General features: G+C 49.2%; 1 protein-coding gene and 1 long non-coding RNA gene across 2 annotated transcripts; both read left to right on the top strand.

Moving 5' to 3' along the window:
* Positions 1-906: 906 nt before the first annotated feature.
* LOC142451083 (uncharacterized) lies at positions 907-10,841 on the top strand. Its single transcript, XR_012784971.1, has 3 exons — positions 907-1,025; positions 7,369-7,508; positions 10,730-10,841. It is a non-coding gene; the product is annotated as an uncharacterized LOC142451083 (long non-coding RNA).
* A 1,575-nt stretch (positions 10,842-12,416) lies between these two features.
* On the top strand, positions 12,417-14,981 carry PCED1B (PC-esterase domain containing 1B). The gene is made up of 2 exons (XM_075553016.1): positions 12,417-12,576; positions 13,465-14,981. The coding sequence occupies exon 2, from the start codon at positions 13,546-13,548 to the stop codon at positions 14,866-14,868; it is 1,323 nt and encodes a 440-aa protein (XP_075409131.1). The 5' UTR covers positions 12,417-12,576; positions 13,465-13,545; the 3' UTR covers positions 14,869-14,981.
* Positions 14,982-22,258: the final 7,277 nt, after the last annotated feature.

Genomic DNA, 22,258 nt, shown 5'->3' with positions numbered 1-22,258 from the left:
CCCTGCAGGACTGTACAAGTCAAGTGACAGGATTTAAAAGTGGTTTGTAAATTGTAATCCATCACACCAAAGTGCGGAATTACCAAAAAACAAAAACAAGTGGATTCTGACACACCATGACCCTCTATGACAGAGCAGAACTGCCTGCCCGGGTTTCTAAGACTGTCTCCTTTATCGAAAGAAACTGCCACCCTTTCTCCAGCAGAATAGCTGCTGGTTCCAACTGGCAACCTTTTGGTTAGCAGCCAGACACCTAACCATGGCACTCACCCACTGCTGTCGGGCCAGTTCCTACTCTTCACAATCCGATCGAGGGTCTCTGAAACTGTATGTTTACAGGAATAGACAAGCTCATCTTTCTCCCCAGGAGTGGCTGGTGAGTTTGAGACACTGACTTTGTGGTGACCAGCCCACTGCTCCAACAGCACCAACCACTGCGCTACCTGTGCTTACTGCCATCAGATAATCATCAGAGGGGCCAGGTCTTTCCCATCAGGCCCTGCTTCCTCTTTCCCACTTCCCCCACCCCACCGCCTTTCCGTCCTTACACCCTCCTGGAGCCTCAAACACACTGCAAAGGTACACTGAGAAGAGCCAACGGTCTGGTCTGAATTGTTCTTAAGGAACCTCTGGAAGGCCACCACCAAGCTTCTAAGACATGTGACACGGAAACCAGCTCAGAGGTGAACCCCAGGAAGACGTTGCCCTCCCCTTTATTTTCCTGACCACTTCATGTTTTCAGATTTGTCCAATGTTGACAAATCTGTCATTATTCTTCCACTTCCGAATGCATGAAAGTAAATGCTGATTCGTGTCATTCGCCCAGTTGCCACCGGAAATGGCATCTTCTCCCCAGAGGTAGACTGGCAAGTGAGCAGCACCCAGAAGTTCACTCCCTCCCCCCGCAGCCCAGACTCCCGGCTGGCCACCCCGGGCCTCGCTGATTGCACCCAGAAGGCAGTGCCGCTAAGAAGAGATCCAGACCCTGCTGAGCGGCCGGATTCAGCCAGCAGCGCCTTCAATGCGTGAGTACTTTTTCCAGTTGCCCCGTTTGATTTGGGACATTGGTGGCATTTTGCTGGCCAGCCTTCCTTGGGCAGGTCGCATGGGAGAGAATGGCTGCCCGAGCCCACTCCATCCCACCCCACCCAGCTCCCCTGCTCCTATGGCAGACCCCGGTCTTTCCTCCTACGGAGTCCGGAGTTGGAAAACCGCTCCGCAGCTAACACTGTAGAACAAGAGCCGGCGTAGCGGCCCGGGAGCACGGATGTGAAGCCTCCCTTGTCAGTGCAATCTGGTAGGTTGTGGTTGACCACAAGGGCTTGGCCCTAGTTTCCACTCCCGGCTCTGCTTTTTACAAGATGGATGACCTTGGCCGATTGTTCAGGCTTTCAACCTTGGGTTTCCTGTTTGAAAAGCACAGGAAAGCAGCTTCGGGTTCATAACCCCAACAGGAACCCAGCGGGCCCCGCCCCCGCCCCATCGCGTGGGTGCCAACTCCCCGCGATCCGGCATGTAAATTTGTGGGACTTAACTGGTAGATTCCTCCCGTGGGAAAATACCTCCTCCGTCCTTGGCTTCTCACGAGAAAAAAATTCACACCAAGCCTGGTTTGTGGCCCAAGTGGGTTTTTATAAAGGACCGAAGACGTTTCAGGCGTTACAGTAAACTGAACACAGGCACGTCAGTGGCACTACACACCCACACGCATCAGCAGGAGACGTGGAGGGCAGGGAGAGGGGAGGGACACCCCGGCCTGGCCTGCAGAAGGCAGAGGAGCACCTGGAAAGGAGGACAGTGGTCCCCAAGTTCCGGCTTTTTAGGGCCTTCGGCTGGGAGGCGTGGTCGAAGGTACTGGTTGACCCCATCGGCTGAATTAAGCCCACCTGGCCTAGTTTGGGGCCCACTCAGGTGTACTGGCTCAGGGGCCTGAATTGGCGCATGCCCTTTAGCCTGCATTGGCTTGCAACTTCCTGTGGGGGTGGGTCTCTAGGTATGGAGGGAACAACCCCCTAGCCAGCTACCTACCATAACTTTCCAACTTTTAGGGGCCTACATAGCCCCATCTTTCTCCATCTGAGCAGGTGGTGGGTGCGAACTGCCGACCAGGTGGGTAGCAGCCTAATAATGCCTAACCCACAGGGTCACCAGGGCTCCTAAGAGGAATGTATAGAACTGCAGGCAGAACCGCAGCCTACTGCAGTGTGTAGCACCCTGGGGGAGCCCTGGTGGTACAGAGGGCTAAGCGTCAGGCTGGTAACTAATCAAGGATGAGCAGTTGGCTCACAAGCCCCTGCCTGGAGACAGAGGTGACAGGCTGCTTCCATGAAGAGTCACAGCCTTGGGCACCGTATGGGGCATTTCTACTCTGTCCTATCGTGGGTTTGATTTGGCTAACACTATTAGTCTTATTCTGGTGGAGTGGCGGTTACAGGTTGGGCTGCTAACTGCAAGGTCTGCAGTTCGAACCTGCAGTCACTGGGTGGGAGAAGGTAAGGCTTTCTACTCCCATAAAGACTAACCGTCTGGGAAACCTACCTGCAGGGGTGGTTCTGCCTCGTGTAGGGTCACTATGTGTCGGTCTGAATTCAATGGCAGTGATTTTGGTTTTCTAGATATTATTAACAATGGAAAATTACATTTCTCGTGTATCTGGATCACTTTAACCACAAGGTCCCATTCTTCAGAGCCGCTGAGTTGGCTCAGAGCAACAAAGAACCTTTGGGTAGCTTTACGGAGGAGACCTCAAATGCTTAGGCCTGGTGTCCATTTCTGACTGACTAAAACAGTTATGGGTTTGGAAAGGTCGATGGTTTAAGCCCCCATGTGTTCCTCCACAGAAAGACCTAGCAATCATAGACTTAGCTCCCATAAAGAAAACCCTAGAAGAAGCCTGGAAAACCCTATGGAATGACGCTGCCCTGTCCTATGGGGTCACTACGAGTCATAACAAACTGGACAATGGCATCTAACAAGAACATAGTGTCCTGTCCTTTGATTTCCACCATTAACCCTACCGTGAGCAGTGCACAGCTGAGGATGTATTTTGGAACTGGAGGGTAAGGGAGAAACCAAGCATGGAGAGCAGGTCACCCAGGCAGAAGAGGAGTTCATAGGGCCGACCTGGAGCCCAAGGGTGCCAAACCATGACTCAGCGAAATACCAGGTTTGAGAAGTCGGTTTGGGGGTCTGGGCAAGAGTACCCTCATTTCTCCAGCAGAGCCCTCGGCGTCCTCACCCCGTGAACCTGCCCTCACCCCTGCTTCAATTCACAGGGTTAGAAACTGGGTGGATGCTCAGTCTCACCACCAACATGTGGGAAGCGGGAATCTGGGGCTTCCAGACCACACAGTCAAAGAGTAGGGGCAGGAACCAAGGCCTCAGAGGCTGGCTCTTCGAATCCTATTTTGATTTTAAAAAAGAAGGAAAAGAAATGAAAACATTTTGTCCTACAGTACTCAGACACTAAATTGCTAATAGCAGCAATAATAGCAATAACAGCAGGGATAAAATAACATAGCATCTTAATTGTGTAATTTCTTTAGAGGAGCAAGACTCCCTGCCCGCATAGTGGTTGTGCACTGGGCTGTTAACTGCAAGGTCAGCAGTTCAAAACCATCAACCGCTCTGGAAGAAAGGCTGAGTTTTCTACTCTCAAAAAGATTTCCAGTCTCAGAAACTCACAGGAGCCGTTCTACCCCGTCCAATAGGGACACTATGAGTTGGCCTGGACTCCACTGCAGTGAGTTTGGTTTTATGGTGCCTTCAGAAGAGCATAGAAGATATTTCTACTATTAATTTAAAACAGTGGTTCTCAACCTGTGGGTCGCGACCCCTTTGGGGGGGGTTGTCAAATGATTCTTTCACATATTTCCTATGGTCTTAGCAACCGAGACACCATTCCTCTATCCGTCTCCAGAAGGGTCTGCCCACATGCAGACACGCCCACATAGGAGTACCCAATGTGATGACTGTTGCCCATGCTACACCATGCTTCCAGACAAAATTTCATTTATTTGTAATTAGAAATAAATATTTCACAATATATAATTGCATATTGTTTTGCGATTAATCACTATGCTTTACTTATGTTCAATTTGTAACAATGAAAACACACCCTGCATATCAGATACTTATATTACATACGATTCATAACACCAAAATTACAGTTATGAAGTAGCAACTAAAATAATGTTATGGTTAGGGGGGGGTCACCACAACATGAGGAACTGTATTAAGGGGTCACGGCATGAGAATGGTTGAGAACCACTGATTTAAAGGATGAAGAAACAAGATCTACCCCGGTGAAGTGACTACTGGGGGTGGCAGACATAGAACTTGTACCCAAGCCCGCTGATAGACCCAGGGTTCCTGCCATTGGTTACATGGGTGTTTGGGGACAGGATTGCAGAAAGAGAAACACCTGAATTTTCAGCCTGTTTATCCAATCAAAGCATCTGGCCATTCTGAACTACTTCATCACCCTTCCTTTCAAGCATAGGAAATACCTTACTCAGCAACTATTTAGACCACTGTGTAGTTAGCAGAAAGAGAAACACTTTTCAATCACAAATATAGCTCAACTGTTGCACCAAATTGTCCCTTCATTCTTAGACAGATCGGGTAACAGCGTGATGGACACTGAACTAAGTGTTTGACTGCCTGCTTTCTTGGTTGTTTCAAAGAAAAATTAAAAGCTATGCACAAAATCTTTTTTTCTGCTTTTTCTCAAGAGAATTCAAAAGGAAGAAAGCAACATTAAAATATTCTCTCTCTAGATAAGGCTTCCCCGCCCCCACCCTAATGTCAGCAAATATTAATAGCCGAGGTTAAAAGCTTAGGGTTTTAACCTAAGAAGCAAAACATCTTAAACTCGTCTACAACGGGACAGAACATTTTCTGCCAATAAAAGACCATCGCTCGCTCCCATAAGGATATTGTTAAGCTGTCATTTACCAAGCAGGCCACCCTAGGTAACTGACAGTACCCTCTGCCCTGCCCATACGCATGCACCCAGCCTTCATTGACTTACCTTGCCTCACTGGGTTGTGAGAATAGGCCAGGCCTGACACAGAACAGTAAGTGCTCATAACTATTGTTAGGTGTAAGTACTGGGTGATCAAGGTACAAGAATGAGAGAAAGTCACCTCTGACTATCAAGGTCTAATTATGTACCCACCCTGCCCTCCCACCCCCATCCACGCATACAATCCTTATGGAACGAGACCTAGAAGCCCAGAGGGTTATAAATGGGGCTGGTAACAGAAAAACGATGGTTCAAACCCAGAACCCGCTCCTCAGGAGATAGATGTGGTCGTCAGTCGGCTTCAGTGAAGATTTACAGCCTCCGCGGGAACCCATGCAAGGCCGCTCTTTCCTGCGCTGCCGGGTTGCAATGGGTGGGAAACCGACCCGTCGTCAGTGGGCATCTAAATGGAAGCTGACTGTGGCATCTTCTCACCCCCACAGGGCTGGCTGGTGGGTTTGAAACACAGCCAAGGACTTAAGCACTGTGACACCAGGTCTCCCTAAGCGGAATGCACCGGCGTGTTCTAGGCAGGTACTTGCTTGGGCAGTACAATTAAAGAAGGGGGGAGGTTGGAGGAAAGTATTCTGTCTGGAAGGACAGGACAGCTTCTACACCTGAGCCTTTAGACGGACCTTCAAACAGGCACATCATCTCAGAAAGTGGAAGGAGTTTGGGGACATTCCAGGCAGAGTCACGTGAGCAAATGCAAACAGATGAAAACAAGCCGCAGGCTCTCGCACCCCGGGGCGTCCTCCGCTGGCTGGGAGGAGCCCCTCGGAGCAGGGAGGGGTCCGGAAGAAATCCAGTTTGAGAAAAAGCTCCAGAGCAGAGGATGAATGTGAAGCTTAAAAAATAAACAAAAATCTAGACCATAACGTTTTCCGTCAGAAGGTCCAGGTGAATAAAAAATAGGCTGTTTGGGAAATAATATTTTGTGCAAAGTAAGCCAAACCATTTTTTAAAGATCAAGGGACATGTGTCCAAAGTCATTCGCTGTAAATCGGTCAGTATCCATAGCGTCTCCAAATGGATCACTTCTGAAGTGTGTTTTCAAGATACGTTTTTATCTTATTTTCCCTTTGGCATGGTGGAAATCATCTACACCCAGGCTCTTATTCGAGGACTTCTGCTGTTTTCCGGAAACAGCCAATCATGAAAACAGAAAAATGGCTTCCTAAGTATCTGAGAAGCAGCGTGCATTTCCCTGGGCCAATGTGTCCGTTCCGCAGAAATTGCAAGCAAGGCCCTGAAAATGCCCAGGGAAAAGAGGCTGTCATGCCCACCCCGTTATCAGTAATCCGCTTTAGAGGGACTGTCCCACGGTCGCAGGATTCTCTTAAGGATTCAGCCCCCGCGGGATGGAAGGATCATTTGATGTCTTGGAGAACTTGGAAGTGAGAAGAGACCCACACAGACCAAGAGACTTCTCTCCCAACCCCCTGCCCTACCTCCACCCCCCACCCCGGTTCCCAAGGAACTTGATTCTTTGGACCTGAATAGGGCCGGAACTGCGGAGACCGGTCTGAGCGGGAGGGAAAGATAGGTGCCAATAGATTTTCAACTCCGGTGGACCCATGCTGAGTATTTAAAGTGTGTTCCGTGTCATGCTAATACAAGGGCAGGCACTAATCCATTCACACCTTACGGAATTAAATTTCCTGTTTTACTGATAGGGATTCTTGAGTCTGGAGGGTTAAATAATCTAACTCGATCAGGTCTCTCAGACTAGCCAGGGCTGAAGCTGGCTAAAAACCCTGGAGGCCGACTCAGGACCTCCAGCTCGGCCCTTGGGCTTTACTGCTTCCATTGATGTCATTTGCATACAAATGGCAATTGATAAAGGCGCCGTAAAACTGAGACTGGGGGAGGGGAGGGTGCTATTAATAGCCATGCAGAGGTAAACTCCAACTGTTTGGAGGAAATGGGGGGGTATGGCGAGACTGAAGCTGGGAGTGGAGGAATTTAGAGGGCGAGGATGTTGAGGAAGCCAATTACAAGGCCTTGAGAAAGACCCACACTTGGGCCACTGACAGAGAAAGAAAAGTTGCCCCGGAGCACTTGGGCAGCATGTGAGGGGTAGCCCACAGTGCCCAGGGCCCCGGAACCCAGAAGTGGCCCTTTTGAAGGAAGTATCGAGGAAAGCATCGGTCGCTCCCTGGAAACCACGTCTTTGGTGCGGTGGCATCGGGAGCCAAATTAATGTAAAATGAGGAGTGAGTGGGAGGTGAGCACATGGACACGGCTTGTGTAAACAGCTCTTTTTCAAAAGTGTCCTTGAAGGGAGTCAAAGATAGGACTGGGCTGGAGGTGGAGCCAGAAGTTTCCTTTCTTTTTCAAAGCCAGACGTGTTGAATGCTGAAAGAGGAGTCGGCCCAAGAGAGGAAAGAGCCATCGACCTGTATAATCATTACCTGGAGCAAACCTGAGGACACAGGAGGCTCCCAACACCAACCCCGGGTGGGGTCAGCCATACCCAAAGGTATTTCCTGCTGCTGGAGCTGGAAGGGTGGGCCTGGGGATTTGGGAGGAGGGGGTGCAGGGGGGCCCTCTGCCAGATTCTGCCCACAGGCTTGTGTTTAGAGCTGGAGAAGGGAGGGGTTGCTGAACCCAAGTTTTAAGGGAATCCTGGTGGCACCACAGTTAAATGGTAACTGAGGTTTACTGTTCGAACCCATTGACCACTCTTCGAGATAAAGATGAGCGAGTCTGCTTGATTTATGGCCTGGGAAACCTGCTGGGCAGTCCTACTCTAGAACAATGGGCTGTGTATTATTGCTCTCTCGTTTGTTTGGGGTGTGGGTGGGTGGTTCATAGTTCAATTCTTGCTTCCCACGTGGTTGACAGACAGACGGTGGCTCCAGAGCCAGGCAGTACTTCTCAAGTGCAGCCACTACCAGTCTGGAATGTTGCTGTTGTGCCAAACCGGTTCCCGATTAGGCAGACCAAGAACAGCCTGGCGATCTACTCCCCCAGATGAGCCGCTGAAAATTTGGAGGCTCAAAATGACCTGGCTGAGTCCCTGCTGACAGCCTGGCATGTGCAGCAGGGGCTATGCAGCCCCAGACATTGATATCATCTCCCAGCTCCCTCTTACTTAGCGGGAGCCCTGGTGGCACAGTGGTTAAGCGCTGGGTTGCGAACCGCAAAGTGGGCAGTTTCAGCCCCCCCACCCCCCGGCAGCAGAAAGATGTGGCAGTCTGTCCCTGTAAAGATTTACAGCCTTGGAAACTGGGGCAGTTTTACTCTGCCCTGTAAGATTCCCAAAGGCACCAATGGCACAAAGCTGCTAACCGCGAGGCCAGTGGCTCAACAGAGTCTGGAGAGAAGAGGCACTTTCTGCTCCGTAAAAATTTAAAGTCTGGGAAACCCCAAGCGGCAGTTCTGCCCCACCTCACATTATTGAGAATCCACCCGATTCCACCTCATCTCGATCCTGCACGAATAGGTAGAACTGCCCCTGTGGGTTTCCCGGACTGTAGATCCTTACAGCAGGAGAAAACCTCACCTTTCTCCCATGTGGCATGTGGCTTCCAACTGCCAAAGACAAGAGACACGTTGATTTGAGAAACTCTGTAAGTTTATTCTGAAGTTCCAGGCAAGCAAACGCTGGCGTTTGCTACCCCTAAACTACTTCAAAAATCCTGTGAAAAGCACGTTGCGTCTCAAATTACGTGACAAAAAGCAGGTTTGCAATGATCATAGGAAAGTTTTCCAATAGGAAACAATTTGTACATTTCCCCAAGGCCAGAACACCATCCCCCAAAGCACTATGATCTACTGCTTATCTGAATAGGGGAATGTTTCGGCCTGGCTATCTGTCTTTATGGACGAGCTCACCGCCTTCCCGAGTTACAAGGCCATCCCTACTGATTAAGCTTAAAAGGAACTTTTACAGCAAAGGAGGTGGCTGTTACATTTTGGATTCCCAACAACTAAACCTTAGATTATGTCTTACTTTTAGTATTTTGGTTAATTGCAGCTAACTCAGACTACCACTCTGAGTCAGAATGGACTTGGTGGCAGTGAGTTTGGGCTTTTATTTTAAATAGCCAAGTTAGAAATATGGGCCATGCAGTAGGTTTGCTGAGCCACAGGGAAGCTACAAAGAAAGGAGAGTTTCTGAGAAAACATTGTTTTCTGGCCACTCCCATCCATTCTACCCCATTAAAATGTGACAGGATCTTGGAAAGTTCAAAATATTGAGTTGGTCACCAAAAATGCAGTTAGAAAGAAGTGAGCCATTTCGTTTCCTCGCACTCATCTGCAACAAGGCTCTTAACCACTGAAACGTGCTTCCTATTACTAAGAAAAACAAAACCCCAAACCCCTCAAGTTCACTGGGAATCAAGGGACCCTACCCTGTAGGACAGAGCTGAACTGCTCCTGTGAGTTTCTGAGACTGTAACAGGAGAAAGCCTCTTCTTTCAACCAAGAAGTAGCTGGTGGTTTTGAACTGCTGACCCTGCAGTTACCAGCCACCTTGTAACCCACTATGCCACTAGGCCTCCTTCTTACTAATACAAAGACTGACCTAATTTGTGTTGATGGCCTTGATCATTTCCAGATTTCTCTGTAGAGTTTCTGGAACAATTTGGCCTATTGGGGTGTCACCCTGTGTATAAGAATCCATAAGACAAGGGGGGTGGGAGAGAGTTAGCCTAATTACTATCATGCATTTGGTTTGTGATCGTTATAAATAGCAGGCCAATCATTTATAATTCATGGCCTATGAAGCTATTAAAAATTTAATTATCTCCAAACAAGAAAATACTATATAAGGTATTAGAAAGCAATTGTGTATTGCAGTAGCCATTATTAATGCAAACTTGCCTCAGAGCTTTAGCCAGAGCCCCAATGTCACTTTGAAAATTGGGGGGGGGGTGGGTGTTAGAAGTAGTCACTAAGATTGGGAGACCGGATGTGGAATTTTGTTTGTTTTTTAATCCTCTGTTAATTTGAGGGTGGAATCACAGATTGCAATGGTCCCCAGCTTGATTCTCGATTCTCACAGCAGCCTTACAGGGCTGCATAGTTAAATGCCATCACAACCAATGTCGCAGCCAGCTCCTCCTTTGCTACCTGCCATTCTGTGTCCAAAAGGGTCCCTGTAGGTTGGGAAGCGGACTGCTAACAGCAAGGCAGCTCAAAGCCGTCGGCTGCTCCGTGGGAGAAAGATGAGACTGTCAGCTCCCTTAAAGATTTACAGTCTCAGAAACACTACTGTATGGAGTCCATGATTAGAATCGACTCAATGGCAGTGGGTTGGGGTTTTGTTTGTTGGTTGGAGACGTCTGTCTATTATCTTACCTTCCCCTCTACCTACTCATCTTCACGATGTGTATTAAATGAATCAGTCTGCAAAGCAACTAATATGTGACCGTTAGAAGTTGTAAAGCCTAAACTAGCTAAAAGGACCACTGCATTGACTGTTCCCAAATCCATTTTCCTTTTGTGTGTCAAATCTACAAGCTCGGAATATAAAGAACTTTGCAAATGGGGGCTACCATCCTTTTATTGAAACCCGAGGAAATGTCTCCCTCTCCCAAAGATTCTCCACCCCTGACCCCTGCCTTATAAAGCCATTGGGGTTACTTTGGTTTTGCTGCCTCCCTCAGAGACAGCCCTGAGAGTGTCTGATTGGGTTAGTCCTGTTATAGTTGCTGTGTTCTTTTATCAAGAATTTCATGAATTTCCTTTCAGATCCAGTTCCTAACCGGAATGCTTCTTCCCAGTTCCTCCCCACTCCCTTCTTGCTTCTCAGTTGTGTCTGTATGTTCTGCTGGAGAAGAACAATAAGTACTGACGTGGACATGTAAGCTTGACTGTTGACTCTGAGCCCTGGGAGCAGCATTTGGATGGGTTAAATTCACTGGTCAGAACACAAGCCTAACCCAACCCAACCCTCTGTAGTCCAGTCCAGTCCAGTCCAGCTTACTTATAAGACAAAGGAGAACTACATGTCAGGCTCCTGAACATGTAAAATCCTAACAGGCAGACAACCTCTCTGTTCCGCAGAGCTGCTGGGTCGCTAGCAGGCCGATTTCATTTGGCAGCCGGGCCGCCAGGTGACCATCAGAGCACCTTCAGATCTTTGAAGTGGGTCTGGTGAGGGACAGTAAGGCACAAAAAGCCTACAACTTGCCCAAGATCAAAGATAATGCCACCAAAATGTGGACAGCACTGGAGTGCAGTCAGAGTTCTTTCTGGTGGCTTGCATGAGAGCCCGGGATGCATAGTGGGGGAGGATTTTTTTTTCCCCTTCACATCCCCTGTACTTGGGAGAGTTGGGGCTGGAGTCAGTAGGAGACTACTATTCACACCGACCCCTTTGCTCCCACAACACCTATTTGTTCTGTCTTCCTGGTGCATAGCTTTCTACTTTGTATTGTTACCAAGTTATTCATGAGTGTGCCAGATCTTCAAAGCATCCTGTTGGCACATGGGTTCTGTGTTGGGCCACTAAGCTGCAAAGTTGGCAGTTCAAATCTACTAGCTGCTCCGAGGAGAAAGATGAGGCTGTCTGGTCACAGTCTCCTAAACCTTAAAGAGCGGTTCTCCTCAGGCCTGTGGGGTCACCATGAGTCAGAACTGACTCCATGTTAGGGGAGTGGGTTTTCTGATCTTTGGTCCCCTAGTGCATGGGCCTTGTCTTATAACCCTCCCCCCTCAGCCCCCCAGGTGGACCTCATACGCCTTGCTTTCCAACTGATGCTGGTGGAGCACATTGTAGGCACTTAAATATATGGGCTGATGAGTCAATGACTGAGCAAATGAACATGCTGGGATTCCAGCGGAGCTGGAAATACATCTTAATTATGTTTATTATGTGGCTGCACAGTGAGCTAAATCCGAATTTCAAACTTTGTTTCCAAATAGCAAATATCAATGAGGATTCTTGGGGGGTGAGGAGTAAGTCATTATTTTCTGATGCTCTTTTAATGGTAATGGGGCTGCAAACCACCAAGTGAGCGGTTTAGGGAGACCGATGAGGCTCTCTATTCCTGTAAAGAGTTGAATGCTCAGAGACCCACAGGGCCAGTTCTGGCCTGTCCTGTAAGGTCCTTATGAGTCAGAATCGACCCCAAGGCAGTGTCTCCCCCCTCCCTCTTTTTGTACTGATCCCCATTTAAAACTACAAATGGCATGAAACCTCCCTGTCAATTCTGACTTGCAGCCCCCCTCTACGTAGGCTTTTAAAAAACCAGAATGTGTAATCTATTAATTACTATCCACCCACATCTATTAAGATGCATAAAAGCCTACAAATAGTGAGTCACAATGGATTTTAATGATTTCTGCCTAAGTATGACAGGGAATGCCTTATTCTCCCCAACTGAGAGTGGTCCGTGGTGATGAAATGTTTCTAATTTTTATTCATTAGTGGAGCCAAGTTGTCAACACCAACTTGAAGTAAGCCTTAATCAGGAAGTTTTGAAGATGCCTGTCATTGCTTTTCACATGTCAGTCAGTGGAGAGCCAAGCCTATCGCGGTTGAAACGCATCTGAATTCTTTCCAGTTTTATCTTACCTGACCTCCGATCCTACTGGTAAGAAACAGCTGCTTCCTTCTCAAAGAAATTTGTTTTTATTCTTTTCTGGTCTGGCATCTGCGCGCTTCCTTTTTGTTACCTGCTGCATTTCATCTGATGCTCTTTAAATTATGAAAAAAAGCAATCGAGGACTATTTTAAATAGGGTTGCAAAGAGAGGTTGCGATAATGAGGAACCAACTCAGGTGGAGAGGCAGAAAGGATGTAGCGCTCCAGTATAATCAACGTAACCGACTTGTACGCGTAGAAAAGGGCGAAAAATCATATTCTATTAATATCCCTTTCTTGCGTATTTCCTTTGAGTATCCTGCATAGCGCTTTCCTCGGGTGTCTGTGGTCTGCAGCCTCTTCAACGCGCTGCCAGATCACATCCAGTTCCTGGATCAGGAACACTTATCTCTAGCTCGCAGCTGGAAATTTGCCTTTGGGGAGTTGTAGGGCTTGTCGGCTGCCTCCAGGCCCTCCGTGGCGGGGTGGGGAGGGCTTGCTCAGGCCTTACTGAGAAGGGGCCTGCACCCTGCGGCCCTGGCTCCCTTACCGTCCCCTCCCCTCGCCACCCCTCGGCGGCAGCCACTGAGGACTCCGAGGTCAAGGCCCAGGCACAGACTGGGACTTTCCCCAACTGGCGCCTGTGGCCTCCTTCCTGCCCTCACCCCACACTTCCTAGGTTCGGGCCCTAGGGAGACGCTCTGCCCTTAGGGCCCCCAGGCCAAGGCTGCGCCCCACGCCCCCTTCGGCGCCCCCTCCCCCCTGACGCTCCGCCCACGCTCCCCCTCCGCCCCCACGCACCCCTCCCCCTCACGCTCTCCCCCTCCCCCCTCACGCTCCCCCACGTCCAGACGTGCTGGGGGCGGGCTCCTCCCAGCGACCTCCATTTGCCTCCCAGCAGCCCTCCCGCCCGGCCTACCGCTACCGCGTTCCTCAGGAGGCCGGAGGCCGCTCCCTCGGCGGCGGTGGCGGCGGCGCCATGGTCCACCTGTACTCCTCCGAGGTCCAGCAGCTGCTCCACAACAAGTTTGTGGTCATCGTGGGCGACTCCATCCAGCGCTCTGTCTACAAGGACCTGGTGCTTCTGCTTCAGAAGGACTGCCTCCTCACCGACCACCAGCTCAAGATCAAGGGCGAGCTGAGCTTTGAGCAGGATACGTTACTGGTGGGGGGCCAGACGGGCCCCATGCACAACGGGGTCCAGTACCGCGAAGTGCGCCAGTTCTGCTCGGGCCACCACCTGGTGCGCTTCTACTTCGTCACCCGCGCCTACTCGGACTACCTCGAGGCCATCTTGGAGGAGCTGCGTGCCGGCCCGGAGGCCCCGGACGTGTTCATCATGAACTCGTGCCTCTGGGACCTGGGCCGCTACGGCCGCGACTGGGGCAGCAGCTACCGCGAGAACCTGGAGAGCCTGTTCGCGCGCCTGGCGCAGGTGCTGCCGCGCCAGTGCCTCCTGCTGTGGACCACCACCATGCCCGTGGGCAAGAGGATCACCGCGAGCTTCCTGGAGAAGCAGCAGCAGCAGCTCCGCTGGGTGGCCGCCCTGCACGAGGACGTCATCGTCGCCAACTTCTACAGCGCCCAGGCGGCGGCGCGGCGCCGCTTCGACGTGCTGGACCTGCACTTCCACTTCCGCCACTCGTGGCAGCACCGCCAGGGGGACGGCGTGCACTGGAACGAGTGCGCGCACCGCCACCTCTCGCAGCTGCTGCTGGCCCACGTGGCCGACGCCTGGGGGGTGGACCTGCCCCAGCGCGACCCCATGAACACGTGGATCAAGCGGGGTCGGGGCAGGGGCCGCGCTGGCCGGGGGCCCCACAGGCAGCACCAGGTTAGAGGTCAACCGGCCACGTTTCCGCCCCCACCCCTGCTCCCGCCGCCCCTTCTCCGCCCGCCTCTGCTCCCGTACCCACCCCCCTTGCCGCCCCCAGCGCCCTCGCCCTTGGCGCTCCCGTGCCCCACGCCCCTGCCCCAGTTCTTGCCCTACGCCCAAGATCCCTACTCTTTCTCAGACCAGCCTCCCCAGTCGGATCACTTCGCCAGTTGTTTCCACATGGATGTCCCCTTACCGCCGACTGCGGAGTTTGCCATGGAAGGCGACTTGGTGTTTAGACCCCCGTCGCACATGCCCCACCCGCACCCACCCTATTACCAGCACCAGGCCCCCATCGTTTCCAGAGGTTTCCCTAGGTGTACGCCGCCTGGCCCCTATTGGAGACCTGGCCGGGACGGTCACGCCAGGCGGCGACCCAGACCTTCCAAGAGGCAGGCCTCCAGAGCTAGGGACTCAGCCGACTGACCTCTCCGACCCCGTTCTATGGCCTAAGCAGACTGACCACCCCGAAGACTGCTATCCTACCCGGGCAGCTTTTCCTTGCTGCCACCAACAACGACCTTTCTTTGGCCGGAACTGCTTACCCCACCTTTTTTTATTTTTGGTGGGAGGTGGGGGTGGGGTGACCAAGCATCAGTCCTACCACCACGACGCTAACTTTTTGCAAAATTGAAATAAAGAACTTGTTCTACAGAAACGATGGTGTGTGTACGAGTGTGGTACTTACTGGCTGCTCTCCCTCTCCACTTAAGGATTACCTCTGTCACTCGGATGCTGCTACCTGCTGAATTAAATAATTACAGCATCTACTCGACAAAACTCTTTTAAGAGCAGATTTGTTGAAAATAATCCTTCAGAGGAGTCCATAAAATGGTTCTGACTCTGCAAAAGATGCAGAAGAACTCGAGCTTTCTCTGTTCACATTCCCCAGCCTTTGAATTTGAGAGCTGGCGAGACTAAAGAGATTGTAAAATGTAACCACCATCTACGAACAAGGAAACTGGCCCTGGAGAGATGAGTGGTTGGGTCCAGGTCACCCAGAAACCCACTCGTGGACCACCAGTCTCAACTGGTTGCTTGCTGCTTTCTTGGTTTATAACCTACTTTAAAACCACCAGACTGATTTATAACAGCAACCTGTAGCCTGGGAGGCAAATAGCTTTCAATGCTTGGGGGCAGGATAAAACAACCACAATAGATTCCTAGCAACTTTACAAGACAGACGAGAACAGCCCCTGGGAGTTTCCAATCCAAGACTGGCTCTTTCTGACGGATCAACTGGTTTTATTAGGGATGGGGTTTGTGCCTCCCATACCTGCTGCAAAGGCTTCCCTAAAGGAGGTTGGAAAGACATCAGGCAACTGTTAGATACCTATGAAGACTCCAAGCAGAATTCTAGTCAAGCCAGGTGGGAGGTACACCTGGGCACCCAAACTAGGTCCAGGTTCATGACGTCACCCAGGTGGGCTTAATTTAGCCAGTGAGGATAACTAATTTCTTCAACTGTGCCTTCCCCACAACCAGAGGGCAGCTAGAATGAAGGCAGGGAGCATGCTCTAGGATGTTCTCTTGGCCCCATGCCCTCTTGTCCCTTCCCCTCTCTTGTCCCTCCCCCCCCCATGCCCTCTTGCTCCTTCCCTGTGCTCCCCTCCACCCCCAGTTCCGCACGTGTGGGTGCTGTTTTCCATGTGGTTGTTAGTGCCCAGTTGTGAATCCCTTTGAGACTATAAGACCTGAAACTTGTCCCTCATAAAAACCCACTTGGATGACACAACATGCTTTGGCATGAATTCTTTCAGTGGGTGAAGAAAAGAGCCAAGGTATTACCCACCCCGGAAACCTAAGAGTTTCAAACTGCTGGCCTTGGGGTTAGCAGTCCAATGTGTACCCGCTACATCGCCAAGTCATGGCAAATAACCCCTCTGGCTCCAGAACCCGGAAAATGCTGACTAGCTAGCTATTGGAGGAATTCAAACAGTGTTGGTGATGCCAACGTTCCTACAGAAGCTAGAATCACGGGCATGCTTGTGACTTCGTGATCTCTTGAAGAGACTTCAAACCTTGATGTTTGGGGAAGACCTAAACAAGCTGTGTTTGGCGGCACTCGGAGTCACTGTGACAGGAGAAACTCCTGAGTAGCAAAGGACCGCCCAGTGCATAAGTCCCGTCTATGTCATCTCTGACATGTTATAGCGGTGGTTCTCAGCCTTCCTAATGCTGTGACCCCTTAATACAGTTCCTCATGTGGTGGTGACCCCAACTATAAAATTTTCACTCCTACTTCATAACTAAGTTGCTACTATTATGAATCATCATGAAAATATCTGCTATGCAGGATGTATTTTCATTGTTACAAATTGAACATAATTCAATCATAGTGATTCATCACAAGAACAGTAGTAATTATATATTGTGAAATACTTATTTCTAATGGCAAATCAATAATCAATGAAATTTTGTCTTGAAGCATGTAGCACGGGTAACGGTCTCCATGCCGGGTACTCATGTGAACGTATCTGCGTGTGGACCCGCCTGGAGACTAGAGGAGCAGTGTCTCAATTCCTAAGACCATCGGAAATAAGTGTTTTCCGATGGTCTTAGGCGACCCTATGAAAGGGTCATTTGACCCCAAAAGGGTGGAGACCGACGGGATGAGAACGCTGTGCTATAGCCGTCGCTCCACTTTTGAAGGAATGTTGATATCACCAACACTGCAAGCCAGGCCCTTTGTCACGTGAGTGGACTTCAAAAACAAAGCAAAACACAAATTCAACTGCTATTAAGTCAAATCTGACTCATAATGACCCTTTGGGACAGCGGCTCTCAACCTGTGGGTCCAGATCCCTTTGAGGGTCAAACGACCCTTTCACAGGGGTCACCTAATAATCCTGCATATCAGATATTTACATTACAATTCATAACAGCAAAATTACAGTTATTAAGTAGCAACAAAAATAATTTTATGGTTGGGATCACCACAACATGAACTTGAGAGGTCAACACCGAGACACAGAATGGAGGTAGAATTGAGACAAAGATTGTGAGGTTAAAAGCAGCTTTATTAGGAGGGTAGGGAAAGGGCTCTCTGGAGGGAAGGGAGAGCAGAGAAAGGGATGGGGGCATCTTGAGCTCCTGGGCGGGTTCTGAGACCCAACGAGTTAAGTCAGGGAAATCACAGTTTGTCGGTGAGGCAGTGGGAGGTATATAGGGCTCGAGCTAGGGAGGTAGACGTTGACAAGAAGGGAGATTTTTTGCTTGCAACTGCAGGACCTTGAGTCAGGATGCGATCCTTGGGAAGTGCCTTTGTTTGCCACTCCCTGGAGTGCTGGGACAGGGCCTGCCCAACCTTGGTCTGGAGAGATAAGCTCCTTGGAATGTTGGGGCAGAAGATGCATACTTTTAATAGGTCATTCATCTTCCTGAGAGGCTGGAAATAGGGGCCTTGAAGTTCTATCCTCCCAAGAAGCCAGAGAGGAGACGGGGGCTGCCTAGTCCAGAATCAGCCCAAACAGAACTGTATTAGAGGGTTGTGGCAGTAGGATGATTGAGAACGACTGCTTTAGGACATGGTAGAAACTATAACTCTTTACGAGAATAGAAAGCCTCATCTTTCTGCCTTGGAGGGGTTGGTGGTTTTGAACTGCTGACCTTGCAGTTAGCAGGCCAACACATAGCCATTACTCTGCCAGGGCTCCTTAAGCGGACTAGAGGAATGTTAATATGCAGATCAAATAGATTGTTACATGCAGATCGAATAGGCTACTAAAATGGTTGGACTAAAAGGATTTTTCATTGATTTAACTAGTTTACAGGTCCCAGTAGGACCACCCCTGAACTTGCCAATGAAGTGAAGGGAATGTTGTCTTCCCAAACCAAGTTCATGGAATTAAAACAAAAAAAAAGGATGAGATAAGTTTATCTACAGAAGAAATACACAGCAACTTTTAGGCCACTGAAGAAAAACTTACTGCCATCAAGTTTTTCCTGAAGAAAAACTTACTGCCATCAAGTCCATTCCCACTCAGCACCCGCTTAGGACAGAGCAGAACTGTGCTGTGGCTAGCTGAGACTAAATCTTTCTGGGAGTCCAGAGCCCCCTCTTTCTCCCCTCGAGTGGCTGATAAACTTGTAGCTAGCAGTGACATGTAACCCGCTACACCACCATGGCTCCTTCCCTAAGAAGACACTTTCATTTCACCTAGCTTCATGTTTCCATTGCCAGCACAATATCTGGCCCTTAAAAAGAGAAAAGGAATGGGTGGCTTCTAAATAAATTTCGGATGAGTCCAGCCCAAACCTCCAAGGAGCTCATGTAAATGGGCATTTTATCATAATAGAACTATGAAGGACTACTGCAGAAACACCATGATGATAGGCACCCACAGGGGTGCCGGCAAGTCAGAATTCTCTCTGTCCCAGCACAACCCGTAGGGAAGAGGTGTACATGATCTAAATCCAACGAAGCGTGTGTGCCACGCTCAAGTTTTGATAACATTAGCCATGAAGGAGAGCCACACGCCTTCATTCTGGCGGTGTGCTTCCCAAGAAACCCCAAGCAGCATTCTCTTGCTGATCTGAATAAGCGGATATGCTTACTATTTATATTTCTATGCATAGGCCAACACATGACCATTTCGATTTCCCTTTTGTCAGTTAGGTTACTACATGTCACCCAATGCCAGTGAGTCCTAATAACCCTATATGTGCTTTCTGAGGCCACACATTTTTTTTATCGTTTTATTAGGGGCTCATACAACTCATCATAATCCATACATACATCAATTGTGTAAAGCACATTTATACATTCATTGCCGTCATCATTCTCAAAACAGTTGCTTTCCACCTAAGTCCTTGGAATCAGCTCCTCATTTTTCCCCTTCCTCCCCGCTCCCCACTCCTTCATGAACCCTTGATTTATAAATTATTATTTTGTCATATCTTGCCCTGTCCGACATCTCCCTTCACCCACTTTTCTGTTGTCCGCCTCCCAGGGAGGAGGTCATATGTACATCCTTGGAATCAGTTCCCCCTTTCCAACCCACCTTCCTTCTACGTTCCCAGTATTGCCACTCACACCACTGGTCCTGAAGGGATCATCCTCCCTGGATTCCCTGTGTTTCCAGTTCCTATGTGTACCAGTGTACATCATCTCATCTAGCCATACTTGTAAGGTAGAATTGGGATCATGATAGTGGGAGGTGGGAGGAAGGAAGCATTTAGGAACTAGAGGATAGTTGTATGTTTCATCATTGGTACATCGCACCCTGACTGGCTCACCTCCTCCTCTGAGACCCTTCTGTAAGGGGATCTCCAGTGGCCTACAAATGGGCTTTGGGTCTCTACTCTGCACTACCCACCTCATTCACAATGACATGATTTTTTGTTCTGATGATGTCTTATACCTGATCCCTTTGACACCTCTTGATTATGCAGGCTTCTTCCATGTGGGCTTTATTGCTTCTGAGTTAGATGGCTGCTTATTTACCTTCAAGCCTTAAGTCCCCAGATGCTATATCTTTTGATAGCCAGGCACCATCAGCTTTCTTCACCACATTTGCTTATTCACCCACTTCGTCTTCAGCAATTGTATCAGGAAGGTGAGCATCATAGAATGCCAATTTAATAGAACAGAGTATTCTTGCATTGAGGGAGTACTTGAGTGGAGGCCCAATGTCCTTCTGCTACCTTAATACTAAACCTATAAATATATGCACATAGAGCTATTTCCCCATCCTCATATATAAATATATTTACATATGTACATGCCTTTATTTAGACCTCTATAAATGTCCTTTGCCTCCTAGCTCTTTCCTCTGTGTCCTTTTATTTCCTCTTTTCCCACTATCATGCTCAATCTTCATTTGGGTTTCAGTAATTCCTCTCGGTTACATTACCCTTGATCATGCCCTACCAGGCCTCCTACACCCTCCTCACCAGCGATTTGGATCACTTGTTCCCTTGTCCCTGGGTTTGTTAACACCACTATCTTTCCCCCGACCTCCCCCTCTCCCATGTCCCCGGGAACTGTTGGTCCCATTGTTTTCTCCTCCAGATTTTTCATCCAGCCTATCTTATTTAGACAGACCTGCAGAGATACTATCATGCACGAAAACAAGACAGAGCAAAACCAAGCAATAATATACAACAAAACAACAACAGCAACAAACAAATGACAAAAAAAAACAAGAAAGAAAAGCTTGTAATTAGTTCAAGGACGGTTTATTGCCCTTTAAGGAGTGTTTTGCAGTCCAGTCTGTTGGGGCACCAAGCCCTGGCCCCAAAGTCCACCTTCAGCATTCCCTGGGGACTTCACTGCTCCATTCCCTTGCTGTTCTGTTTCACCCCCTTAGTGCTTTGCCTCGGTGTGGTGGAATCAGATCAGGCGCAATTCCCACACTGTGTCCGGTGTTGTCCCCTATAGGGATTTGGGTCAGTGAGGGATGTCATGTCTCATTGTGGGGCCGGCCATATAGTGAGCTCTGTGGACTGGCCGCTCTGATCAGGAATATCACCCTCAAGGCTTGGTGGGCCGGGATATGCTCCACTCCTCCTCCCCCTTCATCTGCTCCCGAGCTGCATATTCAATGCTGCCCTTTGAAATAAATTCTTCTTGGGTGAGGGACAGTTTTCCACGTAGTAGTTTGGATTGGGACTGGCCCCTCAGAACTCTCCACGGGTTCCCTACTCCACGCCAGCATGTTGCATTCCTTTCTTGGAGCACTGGATTGAAGTCTGGTCCCTCTTTCCCTGTGGAGATATAAACAATACCCTTCCCTTGGGTGGGTTAGTGCCCTGTGTCCCCGCTACACATTTCTTTTTTATTATTTTTTTTTCCTTTCCCCACCTCCTTTTAAGTTGGCTTTCATATGTATTCCTGGATTTGGTCTGGTCCCTGCCACACTTCCTGGTCCTCACCCCAGGAATATTTGTATACAGTAGCTTTTTCCCTATGCCCCTTTTGCATTTTTTTTAAAAGCTTACCTCTGCGGACTCATGTTGTACTTGGCTTACTTCACTTAGCATGATTTCCTCCAGTTCTTCCCATGTAGTGATGTGCTTCATACATTCATCACTGCTTTTTAGCGATGTGTAGTACTCCACTGTATGTATGTACCACAGCTTTTTAATCCAACCGTCAGTTGATGGAAATTTGGGTTTTCAACTCCTTGCAATTATGAACTGTGCCTCAATGAACATTGGAGCACAGATGTCTGGCCTTGGTTTGTTTCTTGCCTCTTCTGGGTATATGCCCCGTAGGGGTATTGCTGGGTCATATGGTAACTCGATTTCCATCTGTTTTAGATATCACCAGATAGATACATACTTACAGGCCCACCAGCAGTGGATGAGAGTTCCTGTCTCCCCACAGCCCCTCCAGCACTTGTTGCTTTCTGATTTTTTGAATTGGGCTGTCTTTGAGGGTGTTAAGTGGTACCTCATTGTTGTTTCAATTTGCATATCTCTTTTGGCTAAAGATCAGAAACGTTTTCTCATATGTTTGTTGGCCATTTGGATTTCTGCCCCTGTGAAACTTCTGTTCAAGTCCTTTGCCCACCTCCTCAGTGGGCAATTAGTTTTTGTCTTTTGGGAAGCTAGCAGAGTATTGTAGATTTTAGTAACAAGGAGGCCACAAATCTTTACGGGATAAAATTGCTTCCTCTTTGCTCCACGGAGGAGCAGGGGAGTTTGAACCACTGACCTTGGGTTGGCAGCCCTCCCTCAAAAACTCACTGCCATGGAGTCAATTCTGACTCATGATGACCATATAGAAGAGGGTAGAACTGCCCCCCTGGGTTTCTGAGCCTGTAAATCTTGATGGGAGTTGAAGGCTTCATCTTTCTCCCTTAGAGAGGCT

This window comes from Tenrec ecaudatus, chromosome 6, assembly GCF_050624435.1.
Source record: "Tenrec ecaudatus isolate mTenEca1 chromosome 6, mTenEca1.hap1, whole genome shotgun sequence".
Taxonomy (NCBI): domain Eukaryota; kingdom Metazoa; phylum Chordata; class Mammalia; order Afrosoricida; family Tenrecidae; genus Tenrec; species Tenrec ecaudatus.
The sequence above is the reverse complement of the archived record's forward strand: the minus strand, read 5'-3'. Positions and strand labels throughout refer to the sequence as shown.

Excerpts from the sequence above, each read along its gene's own strand:
- PCED1B (XM_075553016.1), top strand. The coding sequence starts at position 13,546 with ATGGTCCACCTGTACTCCTCCGAGGTCCAGCAGCTGCTCCACAACAAG.